At 48.4% G+C, this 12,586-nt stretch overlaps 1 protein-coding gene across 1 annotated transcript; it reads left to right on the forward strand.

The window, feature by feature from the left end:
* Positions 1-60: 60 nt before the first annotated feature.
* SNRPD3 (small nuclear ribonucleoprotein D3 polypeptide) lies at positions 61-11,388 on the forward strand. Its single transcript, XM_079716990.1, has 4 exons — positions 61-180; positions 1,560-1,703; positions 8,980-9,172; positions 11,161-11,388. The coding sequence occupies exons 2-4, from the start codon at positions 1,578-1,580 to the stop codon at positions 11,220-11,222; spliced, it is 381 nt and encodes a 126-aa protein (XP_079573116.1). The 5' UTR covers positions 61-180; positions 1,560-1,577; the 3' UTR covers positions 11,223-11,388.
* Positions 11,389-12,586: the final 1,198 nt, after the last annotated feature.

The following is a 12,586-nucleotide window of genomic DNA, read 5'->3' on the forward strand; positions in this document are numbered from 1 at the left end:
AGGAGAAAGCGGAGGCGAGACTTCGCCCGCCACTAGGAAAAGGAAGGGGGCGGGCCCTGCGCGAGGCATTTTGGGAACGCGTGGTATTCTGGGAGAGCGGGACCCGCCATTCGCTCGCTTCACGCCTTCGCAGTCGCAAGAGTCACCTCCGTACCAGAAAGGAAGAGGAGACCGGAACCGGTGAGGAGAGGCCGGGGTGGGCGAGGGTAGGCCGAGGTACCCGCGAGGGGCCGGGGGCTGGAGGAGGACGCGCTGCCGGGAAGCTTTGCGGGGCTCGGGGAGGGAGAAGAGCGGGAAGCCCGGCCACCCAAACATGAGCGTCGCCTCACTAGCGCCTGGGAGTGAGTTCCCCAAAGTACATGCTCTTCAGTTTCTATACCTCTCCAGGCCAGTGTTTTTTGAATCATCCAGGTAATGGTCTTGAGATCATTTCTAACTGATTGCCTCCTTCCCCCAAATCCTACCTGGGTGATCCTTTTCAAAGCCCTTTGCATCTCTGCCTCCATCCCCCTTTCAGACACTGGTCCCCTCATGCTTTCTACACTGTTACACAAGTTTTTATCAAGTTTGCCTGCTTCTAAATCGTGTTCGATTCATTTTGTAAGTGCGTATGCCTTTCCATCGGATAATTCCTATACTGCCGTGGTTCCCCCACTGCGTTCAGCATAAAATCCACACTCCTAAGGCTCCGCACCAGGGGAGCCTGTCTTTCCCAACCTCTCCTGTTCCTTTTCCTCTCTTGACCACACAAGATGTGCCCATCTTGGAACAGAAAAAGTCCACTGCTTTTCCCTTTTAATTAGGTCAAGTCAGGCTCTTGCCCTGATTATGTTTTTCCTCCAAGATAAGCATTTCCTGCTTGTAGCACATTGTCACTTTGTGAACACTTTGCTATTTTCTCTTTAGCCTTGATGGTGAAGTAAGTGGAGGGTCAGAGAGCACTTAATAGGTTGAATTAAATGCACAGCCTCTTCTCGACTTGCCTGGCTCTTTTGGTGTGTATCTGCACTGCTTAGTGCCCAATGCATTGGGCTCTTGAAACGTGGCTAATGTGACTGAAGGACTGAATTTTCTATTTTAATTTTATTTTATTTTAATTGAGTTTAATTTCAGTAGCTGCATGTAGACAGTGGCTACTGCCTTGGACAGCTCAGGTCTGTGTCATAGGTTCTCCAGGAGATGTTACCCACAACTGAGGGTTGACAAATATACATGCATTCCAACCTTCTCTTCTCCAACACACAGTATTGGGGAACACATAGTTATTTGATGAAAAGTAAGCGATCTACAGTGGGAGGGAGATGGGAGGCACTTTTCATTTCCATTAGCTTTCCCTCTAGCCTCCCTGTTCCTCCCCACCCACATCTTGCATGTGTTTGCCAGATAGGTCCTTCAAGCTAGGAGTTAAGCTACTTTTTTCTGTAAAAAAACAAAAAAAACCCCGCACCTTTGGCATCTTTGCTAAGTTTTGTGTAGTTTCAGGCCTTGAGGGCGTGGTGTTTGCCACATGCCTTCTTGGGCTCTGAAAGGTGAACTAACTGTTGTCTCTCTCACTGTAGAACTCTCTTCCTGCCGAGATGTCTATTGGCGTGCCGATTAAAGTCCTACATGAGGCTGAGGGTCACATCGTGACATGTGAGACGAACACTGGTGAGGTGTATCGAGGGAAGCTCATTGAAGCAGAGGACAACATGAACTGCCAGGTATCCTGCTTTGCACTTGAGGCTGTAGGGGAGGTTTGAGCCTGTGCCTTGGAGGACAGAAAGATGGTGGTTGGGGGTCTTTTTGAAGTTCTCATTCAGCAGTTATTTACCGAGTGCCTAATGTGTGCCAGGCACTGCTACAGGCACTGGGGATGTGAGTATAAATAAGAGCCATTCGGAAGTTTGGAATATTTAACTTTGTTCTTTGTGTCTCCCAATCCCATAATCATTTTCTCCCATATTTTGGGGACCTGATTAAGAAAAGTGACACTACCTTCAAGAAAACCATCGGGTTCGGGGCCACTGTTCAGTTACCCCATATGTTTGCATAGTGCTTTGCAGTTAGCAGAATCTTCTGCTCACATATTGTGTTTATTTGCCATTTTTCTTGGGGGAGGCATCTCATTTGATTGCATTTATAGCAACTACCTTGTGAGGTAAGCAGGTTTGGTGATAGTTTCATCATCCATAAGATAGGAAGAATAGGGGACTTCCCTGGTGGTCCAGTAGTAAAGAATCCACCTTACAATGCAGGGAACGTGGGTTCGATCCCTGGTCAGGGAACTAAGATCCCACGTGCCATGGGGCAACTAAGCCTGAGCGCTACAACTACTGAGCTCGCATGTCTAAACTAGAGCCCATGTGCTGAAAACTACAGAGCTTCATGTGCTCTGGAACCCGTGCGCCACAACTAGAGAGAAAAGCCGCAACAAAAGATCCCACATGCCACAACTAAGAACCAACGCAGCCAGAGATAAATAAAATAAATAAATAATAAACCTTAAAAAAAAAAGATAGGAAGAATAAGATTAAAGGACTCATCTACTGAACGTCACTCTGTTAATGAATGTTGGAGCCACTTCTTGATGTGGTGCCCTTCCTGTGGCACAGCGTTGCCTTTTGTTAATAGTCACGTGGATTTGTATGGCATCGCTTTACAAAGTGTGTAACATAATTTCTCCTTAAGAGCTTGGACTTTGGAATCAGATGTGGCTTTGAATTCTGATTGACCTTGGGCATGTTAATCACCTCAGTTTTCTCATCTGTAAAATGAGAACAGAATTAGTTCTGCAAGAGATTGACTGGGAAAGCTAACAATAAAGGGTAAAGGAGAGGGAGCAGGAGAGCTTTCAGTCTGGGGTGCTGGTCTGACACTGGGGAAAGGAGAGGGGAAAGGAAGGAGGGTTGAGTAGGAAGAGCCTTAGATGGTAGTGTATCTCTGAGGAAGTCTCAGCCAGGCAAAGGAAGGTTTCTCATTGGAAGAGTCTAGCATGGGGCACAGGTGGCCTGGCTCTATACCCCCACTGTGGTCAGTCATTGGCTGGCAGCTTGAGAAGAGAGTGGCTTCAGGATGAATGCTGTGGTGGATCCCAGTCCGAGCACTGCACTCCCAAGACTGCCACTGGGGTAACACCCCCACCCCAGGGCTGTTCTGAAGATCAGATGAGTGTGTGTGTGTGTGTGTGTGTGTGTGTGTGTGTGTGTGTGTGTGGCAACTAGCTCAGCACCTTGCACATTGTAAATGTCAACATATGGTACCTGTTGATGTTTTCTAGGTGAGAAAACTGAAGGTCAGAGAGGTGAGGTGACTTACCCAAGGTCATATTGCAGGACAGGTGTCCTAAGTATCCATTGTTTCACAGGGTTCATTGGTTTATTTGTGATTTCTCTGTAGCTTTGAGCATCCTCTTCAGCTGGGGGTTCCCTCGTGTTTGGGGAAATAGACATATGGTGACTGCAGGTTTCTCTCCTCGGTGTTAATGCCACAGAGGTGGGTGGGTGGCCTCTCTGCAGGTCTGGTGGGGCCAGGCCTCCTTTGCCTTCGTGAGGTATGGCTGTCATAGGTCCAGTCCTCTGGCTGAAGGCATCCTCATCCATTTTAAGGTGCTTCAGTTTGGTGAGTAGAATGCAAGACTAGGATAGGGGATCTTCGTGTGTTTATTCAGCTGTTTATTTGGATAACTTTCTGAGTTTGCAAAGCTTCAGACTTCCCATCTGTAACGTGAAGGTAAGGTGTCTGACCGGGTGACCTTGGTGTTCTCTCTGATGGTAGCCAGTGTGAAGTAAAGCACACAGACCCTGTGATGGATCTGGAATCATTGCAGCCTGCCACCTGGTGTGACTTGTCATGAGCTTTGGACCTCCCTCACCCTCTGTTCCCTCCTTTCTAAATCAGGGATAAAAATAGCACCTCAGCCTCAGGACTGTAGTGCAGAATAAATGAGCCGTTGCATGTCAGATAGTGGGGCCCTGCCACCTCCTTCCACCTGTGTTAATCTGCTAGGGCTGCCATAACAGAGTCCCATGCTGGGTGGCTTAAACAACAGAAATTTATTCTCAGGGTTCTGGAGGCTAGAAGTTCGAGATCAAGGTGTTGCAAGGTTGGTTCTTCTGAGGGCTGTGAGGGAGGGATCTATTCCAAGCCTCTCTCCTTGGCTTATAGATGGCTGTCTTCTTCCTTTATCTTCACGTGGTCTTCCCTCTGTGTGTGTCCGTATCATAATCTCTTCTTATAAGGACATAAGTCATATTGGACTAGGGCCCAGTTACCTCTGTAAAGATCCAGTCTTGAAATACAGTCACGTTGGTGGGGACTAAGACTTCAATATATGAATTTGGGGTGTGTGTACAATTCAGCCTGTTACCCTGCCCATGCCAAGATTCAAGGCCTCACGGGCTATAGCGAAACCTGGCGCGTTGGATAGACCCCAGCAGGCTGTGGCGGAGCTGAGCTCACTGTGGTGAGCACCCAGCACAGTTGACTCACGTGTCCCTGGGCTGGGAGGCCGATGGTGCCTGCTGTTCTCCTTTCTTCCTAGTCTCAGTAAGTCTGCCCTTTGGGGATGAGAGAGTCCTCTTGGCTCTCTCTCTGCTTATTCTTTGCTAGAGGGCAGCTGAGTTCAGTGTTTGCCATTTGATGTTGGGTTTTAATAACATTTTCTATTATAAAAATGGTGTGGGGGACTTCCCTGGTGGTGCAGTGGTTAGGAATCTGCCTGCCAATGCAGGGGACACGGGTTCGAGCCCTGGTCCAGGAAGATCCCATATGCCCCGGAGCAACTAAGTCCATGTGCCACAACTACTGAGCCTGTGCTCTAGAGCCTGCGAGCCACAACTACTGAGCCCGTGTGCCTAGAGCCCATGCTCCGCAACAAGAGAAGCCACCGCAATAAGAAGCCCATGCGCCACAACGAAGAGTAGCCCCCTCTCACCGCAACTAGAGAAAGCCCGCACACAGCAACGAAGACCCAATGCAGCCAAAAAATAAATAAATAAAATTTAAAACAAAAAAAGGTTTTTGAGGAAGACCAAAGTGAATAGTTGTTTTTTCGTGGGAACTTATATGTGATTAAATTTTTAAAAATATTTTTCTTACTTTAAAATGACAATCATGTGTTAAGCTTGTGATCATAAAGCACAGTAAATGTTATTTTTTAAAAAGAGAGTAAGGGCCAAATCCAGAATTTCATTATTTTTAAAGTGATGTAATTCCTAGATGTTTTGGTGGGGGAAAAGTGATAGTTAATAGATTCTGAAGAAATGATGCTTTGGGGGCTTTGGCATGATCACCCCGTCAGTGACAGGACTGTTTGAACTGTTTTCTTGGCTGTGGCGTAATGGTCTGTGGAAAAATCTACCTAAATGTTTCTTCTGAGCTTTTCGAGAGTGGATTGCAGTCATCATACTCCTTTATTGCATAATATGTTGTGTGTATCTGTGTATATTTCCTCTTACTGTATCCATAGTGCAGTTATTAATTCAAGAACTCCAAGATTGAGTCAGTACTTTAACCTGCAGTGTATCCAGTTTCTACAGGTGCACAGTGTGTCCTTTATGGCCGTGTAGTCCTCTCTGCCTCATTCCTGGGTTTAGTTGTCAACTCATTTGATGCTTCTTTGGTCTGGGACGGTTCCTCCAAATTTGTTTTTCACACCATTGATGATTTTGAAGACTAGAGGCCAGTTATTTTGTTAGAATGTCCCTTGTTTGGGGTTTCTCTGATGCTTCTTCCTAATTAGATTTGGGTTATGCTTTTATGGGCTGTTATTGTGTGATTTTTGTCTCCTCAGAGGGTCAGTCAGGCCTAAACACCTGTTTGCCCCTTGTTTGCAATGTTAACCTTGATCTTTTGGTTAAGTTGTTATGTGGTCTCTCCACCGTATGTTCCTTTTCCTTTTGTAACTAATGAGAATTTTGTGGGGAGGTTCTTTAAGTAAATACCTTGTGAGCATTCTGTTCCTCATTATTATCCCATTCTTCAGCCCCATTTAGCTTCCCGTGAAGATTCTTGCTTGAATCTTTTTACTATTATGGTTGCAAAGAATAATTTTTGTTTTTCCTCCATCATTCTTTCTGTATTTATTGGGTCTGCTGTATGGAAGTGCCTTCCCTTACCCCCCCATTTATCCATTCATTTACTATCAATATAGGCTCATACTGTCAATATGTTTTGTTAAGGGTGTTATAATCCATTGCTGTCATTGTTTATTTTGATGTTCCAGTTATCCCAGATTTGACCAGTAGGAGCCTCGCAAGCTGACTCTTGTGTCCTTTGGTGTGTCCTGGTCATTTTGGGGGAGCACATCCCTACCTTCTGGTATAAGATGCTTGTTACAGGCTCATCTTTTACCTTCCCTAACCCAGCTCTGGAATCAGCCATTTCTTCAGGAGCCTTGCTTTCTTTTAGGTTGGGAGTAGAATTTAGAAACCAAACTCTAAATTCTACTGGGTGCTGTTAAGCATTTTGAAGTCTTAGTTTAACTTGTCAAACTAGGACCTGTCTCCAAATGGCTGTGGCTTAACAGTGCCAGAAGTTTCCGTTCATTGCATGCACATTCTGTGCCAGGTACTATGCTGGGGTTTTACATACAATAGGTCCTTGAGTCATCACAGGACATCTCTGAGGACAAGCTTCCAGATGCCCAGGGTGACCAAGCATGGAAGGAGCCAATCTAAATCCAAGTGTCTGACTCCCAAGTCTGTGAACTTGGCGACAGTCTCTAAAATGAGGCCTAGAGTAAACCTGTTGGATCCCATTGCCTCTGAAAGCATCAGGCCCTCAGTTCTGACTGTCAGATTCCAGACAGGAAAATGAGGATGGTGGGACAGGGAGGGGGTGAACATCTGCTGGCTGCTCGCCGTGTGCCCCGCAGCTGGGATGCTGTGACCGACTATCCTTGGCCACCCAGCACCCTCCGTCCCGGCCCCAGACATGTGGGTAATGAGTACAGAGACGGTCTGTACTAAGATCTTCTCTCCCCAAAATGTCATTGCAGTTGGGCACCTGGCTTATGCCATCTGTGATTCATTGTGGCTGTTTGGGAGAGTTGAATGGACGGGGTGTTCCTGCCTGACTTTCATTTAAACCGAGTTCACACAAGTTGCTGCCTTTAGCTCATAATGCGAGCACAGCTCGGGCTTGTTGACAAGCTGTGTACCCGGCGGACGGATACACGGCACGGCCATTTCTCTGCTGGTGCCGTGGAGAGAGCGCGAGAGCAGTGGCCAGCCTGGTTCCTAGGCTGTAATAGGACTAGAGATGCTGGGCTCTTTCTTGCTTCAGCCCAGGTGGACACATGCCGTTTGTGAAAGCACTCAGTGTAAGTGTTGTTGATCTTATGTAACAGCCTCTGTCAGGGATTCTCAGAGCCGGTTGGGGAGGCAGTGACAGAGGAGGGCGTGAGATGTACCAGGATGTGCTGGAGGGGAGGCGGCTTGGCAGCTGCAGGGCAGCCTTAGAGCGTGTTTGATCTTTCTGCCGCTGGGCGCTCATGCAGAGGCCGCAGGGGCCAGTTAACACTCGAAGAAAAGAGCAAGTCAGGCTGAGGTGACAACAAGCAGTCAGAAACTGGGGAGCCAGCACACCTCTCTCCCATGTGGGCTTGACCCATTCTGAATAAATTGTAGTCCTTTTCCATCCAGAAGGCTGATAAAATAAGCTGCTTTGGGCTTCCCTGGTGGCGCAGTGGTTGAGAGTCCGCCTGCCAATGCAGGGGAAGCGGGTTCGTGCCCCGGTCTGGGAGGATCCCACATGCCGCGGAGCGGCTGGGCCCGTGAGCCATGGCCGCTGAGCCTGCGCGTCCGGAGCCTGTGCTCCGCAATGGGAGAGGCCACAACAGTGAGAGGCCCGCGTACCACAAAAAAAAAAAAAAAAAAAAAAAAAAAAAAAAAAAAATAAGCTGCTTTATCTGATAAACGTGGTGCCTGTTGAGATTGGCACTGGCAGGTTTGTGTCACGTTCCCACGCCCAGCCAGTATCCCGGCTGGATTCTCCTCTAAGCCCCCCTCCAGCCCCCACCCCCCATCCCACGGTTGACGCATTCATCTGTCCGAAGTGCCGCCCTAGCCCTGTCTGCCCTGCCTCTACCCACAGACTTGCGTGGCCCCATAGTCTCTGAGGTGACGGCCCTGCCCTCAGTCCCAGTTCCTCTGCTCCGTGTCCTGTCTGGTCTTTGTGCGAACTCTCGCCTCACACCTGTCCTTATTCTGAGCCATTCATGCAGGCACTGCCACCCCCACTTCTCAGTCCCTGTCACCCAAGCCAGAGGGGCTCTGTCTCAGCTACTAGAGTGTGTCCCCTGGGAGGTCAGGGACTGCATCTGGTGCATGCTCGTAACCCTCACGGCGCTTTTGCAGTCCATGTACTGGGCAGATGCGGGAGGGGACACAGGGTTTGGACAAGCAATTCTAAGCCATTTCAGTTAGTTTATCACGTGCTGGTGGGAGAGCGAGGATGGCAGAGTTGGGGCTTTGGGGGCCAGTCCAGGCATTTGAATCAGGAGTCCCTGCCTTCTGGCTGTTGGACCTTGGACAAGTGCCTTAGTTTTTTTATCTTTAAAAATGGGAGATCTCGGGCTTCCCTGGTGGCGCAGAGGTTGGGAGTCCGCCTGCCGATGCAGGGGACGCGGGTTCGTGCCCCGGTCTGGGAGGATCCCACGTGCCGCGGAGCGGCTGGGCCCGTGAGCTATGGCCGCTGAGCCTGCGCGTCCGGAGCCTGTGCTCCGCAACGGGAAAGGCCACAACAGTGAGAGGCCCACATACCACAAAAAAAAAAAAAAAAAAAAAATGGGAGATCTCATACTGTTAGGACCATCTCTGAAGTGCTGAGCACAGTCCCTGGCGCACACAATAGGCCCTCTGGAGTTCCCCCAGCTTTATTTAGTGATGTGAGTTTCTGCATTTCTGGACTCCCTTCCTTGCCAAGGCTTGTCTTCACATACCCTGCTCTCCACTGGTGCTGTTGGCCTTTACTCATGAGCCGGTGGTTCCCTTCCAGATGTCCAACATCACAGTCACATACAGAGATGGCCGAGTGGCACAGCTGGAGCAGGTGTACATCCGTGGCAGCAAGATCCGCTTTCTGATTTTGCCTGACATGCTGAAAAACGCACCCATGTTAAAGAGCATGAAAAATAAAAACCAAGGCTCGGGGGCCGGTCGGGGAAAGGCTGCTATTCTGAAGGCCCAAGGTAGGTGCTCCTCATGCACTGGTTGTGACATGCGGATGTGTCGTGTACCTTTTAGAAATGCCCTGTTATTGCTGGGGCATGGGGGTGGACCTGACCTGAGCCATCTCCATACCCATTGCCACCCCTTTTCCCTGCAGTCTTGGGGGATCCAAGTGCCCTGCCTTCTCTGTCTGCCTCACCTGTCCCATTTACAGGAGTTATGCAAAATCCAAAGTGGCTCCTTAGAAAGAAGATGGGGACTTAAATGAAAGAGTAGATAAGTCTCCTATAATGACTCTCTAGGAGGCCCTTTGTTTTCAGAAATTCTGGGGTGTCTGGGGGAAGCTTGCCCTGGTCTAGTGTGCCGACTAGAGGCACTGTGGTGTTGATTAGCTGACTCCTAAAGCAATGGGATAATAGTTCCTCTTGAGGCTGGGGATGTCTACTGACACACAATATACATAAGGGAAATGGGGGGGATCCACTTTCAGATAAGAAGTAACAGCAGTTTTGAGCCATCTTTACCCATTAAAGGGGGCTGACTTCATTTTCAAAACTTCTTACATTTGAAAATAAGCCCGTCCTTTACCACTTTCCAAAAGTGGGACTAGCCTTTTCCCAGTGACTTGGTCTGACCTCTTTTCTTGGTTAGCCCAACCAGAGTTTTGTATGTGGGTCCTGAAAAGTTCTGCCATGTTGATTAGCTAAGAAAGCAAATGCAGTCGCTAGGAACCGTCTTAGTATTATATTGGTAAAAGGCTTTACAGTGCAGGAAAGTCACCTCTGTCAGTGTCTTTAGCTGCAGTACATATGTTGAGTTTAAAGACGCAGTAGAATAACCCTTTAAAATGCCCTCCAGAAAAACTGATCAGAGGGCCTCCCTGGTGGCGCAGTGGTTGAGAGTCCGCCTGCCGATGCAGGGGATACGGGTTCGTGCCCCGGTCTGGGAGGATCCCATATGCCGCGGAGCGGCTGGGCCCGTGAGCCATGGCCGCTGAGCCTGCGCATCCGGAGCCTGTGCTCCGCAATGGGAGAGACCACAACAGTGAGAGGCCCGCGTACCGCAAAAAAAAAAAAAAAAAAAAAAAAAAAAAAAAAAAACTGATCAGAGAATCTCCTTGCCCTTCCTGGAAGAGAGATAGTTGTGGGGAGATGGAACCAAAGCTCTGGACCTTTGTCCTGGAGAAGGAACTATTTTCAGAAGTTCCAGCTTTGTGCTACAGCTGCTGTTCTCTCTGCTTCCTCAAGGAGGGCTGCCCTCGTTGTCACTGTGTAACGATACCATCTTCTCTAGCAAAGGGAGGAGCCCAGTGGCCGTGCACTAGAAGGCGCTTGGCAGTGAGTCTGCCTTGGCCCGCTGACCTCTGCCTCAGCTACTGTGCCTGTGCCAGCCCCAGGCTCTGTAAGAGGAGAGGGGTGAGGTTCCAGTTAGTAGCCGTCAGGATATTGTCACCCGTTCCTCAAAGCCACTGGTCTCCTAGAACCTTTGGGTCACAGAGAACAGCAGTCTTTATGTGGGGAGTGGTTTTGGTTTTTTCCCCCCATTCCAAAATATTTCACACCTGCAGAATAGCTCGAAGAATAATAAAACCCCTCACCCAGATTTAATAGATGCTAACATTTAACATCTGTTTGTTTCAGAATTTTCAGTGTGAATTAAATGCATCTGTCATGTTTTATTAGCTCACCCTGGGCCAGCTCTGAGAAGTCATCTTTTCTATGGTTCCCATACTGGGTCCCCAAACCACCTTTGCCACAAGGCCTTGCCTCTGGTGGGGAACAGTGCTGGGCTGGAAGGCAGGAGTCCAGGGCTCTCCAGCTCTGATGCCAGGCACCTGCCCCTCCCAGGGTCTCTGTTTCCCCCATGAAATGTGACGCGGTGAGCATGGTGCTGTACCGGGTGGCCTTTCAGGCCCCTTCCTGGGCCATGTCCTGGGGCTCTGGCTGCTCTGTGATATGAGTCCTTACTGACCTGGCCTTGTCCTTTCTCTTCCCCACCTTTCTTTCAGTGGCCGCAAGAGGGAGAGGACGTGGAATGGGACGTGGAAACATCTTCCAGAAGCGAAGATAAATTTATCTGTTGGACAGAACTTTGCCTTTATTTTTTTCTTTTAGGTTATCTGGGTCAGGGGGTGCGTGCGTATGTATATGTCTTAGGTTATCTTTTGACATCTTTTTCTTTAGATCTGGGTAAATGTTAAACTAAATAAATATGGTGGGTTTTTTTCTTTTTGAGAATATAAGGACTGTGTGTTCATTTTGTATTTTTGTGTGTGTGTGTGTTTGCTTTGGCAGCAGGTTAAACTTCCACACCCTGTGAGATGTCCTGCATTTTTCCAGTTTGAAGTAGCATAGTTACTGATAAGAGCATAAGCTGCTGTTCCAGGCCACTTGCTGGTTAAGCCCTTGGAACAACTCCGAGGGTGCACAGATTGCCTCGTTCTTCGGCACGGACATTCATGCAGCACTTTGTTCAGGCAGCCTTTGTGGGCGCACCATCAGCTCAACTTGAACAACACAACACACGTGGTCATGGTCTGTGAAAAAAACCTAATACTGTGACCTTGTAGCCTGGAAACCCCAGTGACTCAGCATTTAGCAAAAGTAATCCAATATTAAAAGGTAATTCAGGGCTTCCCTGGTGGCACAATGGTTACGAACCCTCCTCCCAATGCAGGGGACACGGGTTCCATCCCTGGTCCAGAAAGATCCCACATGCTGCGGAGCAACTATGCCCGTGTGCCACAACTACTGAACCTGCGGCCTAGAGTCTGTGTGCCACAACTACTGAAGTCTGCGCAGCTAGAGCCCATGCTCTGCAACAAGAGAAGCCACCACAATTAGAAGCCCGTGCACCGCAACGAAGAGAAGCCCCCGCTTGCCGCAACTAAAGAAAGCCTGCGCACAGCAATGAAGACCCAACACGACCAAAACCAAATTAATTAATTAATTTTTAAAAATGATCCTGATGTGTCAGGACTTTAAAAAAAAGAAAAAAGGTAATTCAGAGAGTCCTAGTGGCTGCTGTACTGGCTTCATAAGCAGTTTTGTGGTGATTCAGTGGACAGGTTCTTGTGTGTTTATCAGAGCATCTCAGCATGGACTGGCACAGCTGCAGCTCTTAATGCAGCGAAGGTAACTAAAGAGCACAGGGTGTGCAAAGTGAATAGCTGACAAAAGCACAGAAATTGGGAAAGCAACCTGGAGAAGTCAGACACTGAAGAGAGGTCTTGCAGGGATTCCATGAAGGATGAGCTACAGCAAAAACTTGAGGAAAAGGGATCAATTATCGGCCCTTAGAATGTTGCTCATTGAACAGATGGTTCAAGTACTGGAGGGAGAGGAAGAACCTACATCAGGCAGAGATTTTTTATTTTTATTGGAGTATAATTGCTTTACAGTGTTGTGTTTCTGCTGTAGAACAAAGTGAATCAG

This window comes from Hyperoodon ampullatus (assembly GCF_949752795.1).
Source record: "Hyperoodon ampullatus genome assembly, chromosome: 13".
In the NCBI taxonomy this organism is placed as follows: Eukaryota; Metazoa; Chordata; class Mammalia; order Artiodactyla; family Ziphiidae; genus Hyperoodon; species Hyperoodon ampullatus.

Coding starts and splice junctions, on each gene's coding strand:
- SNRPD3 (XM_079716990.1), top strand. CDS start 1,578: ATGTCTATTGGCGTGCCGATTAAAGTCCTACATGAGGCTGAGGGTCAC. Junction 1,704..8,979: donor AGGACAACATGAACTGCCAG/GTATCCTGCTTT, acceptor GTTCCCTTCCAG/ATGTCCAACATCACAGTCAC. Junction 9,173..11,160: donor TGCTATTCTGAAGGCCCAAG/GTAGGTGCTCCT, acceptor CCTTTCTTTCAG/TGGCCGCAAGAGGGAGAGGA.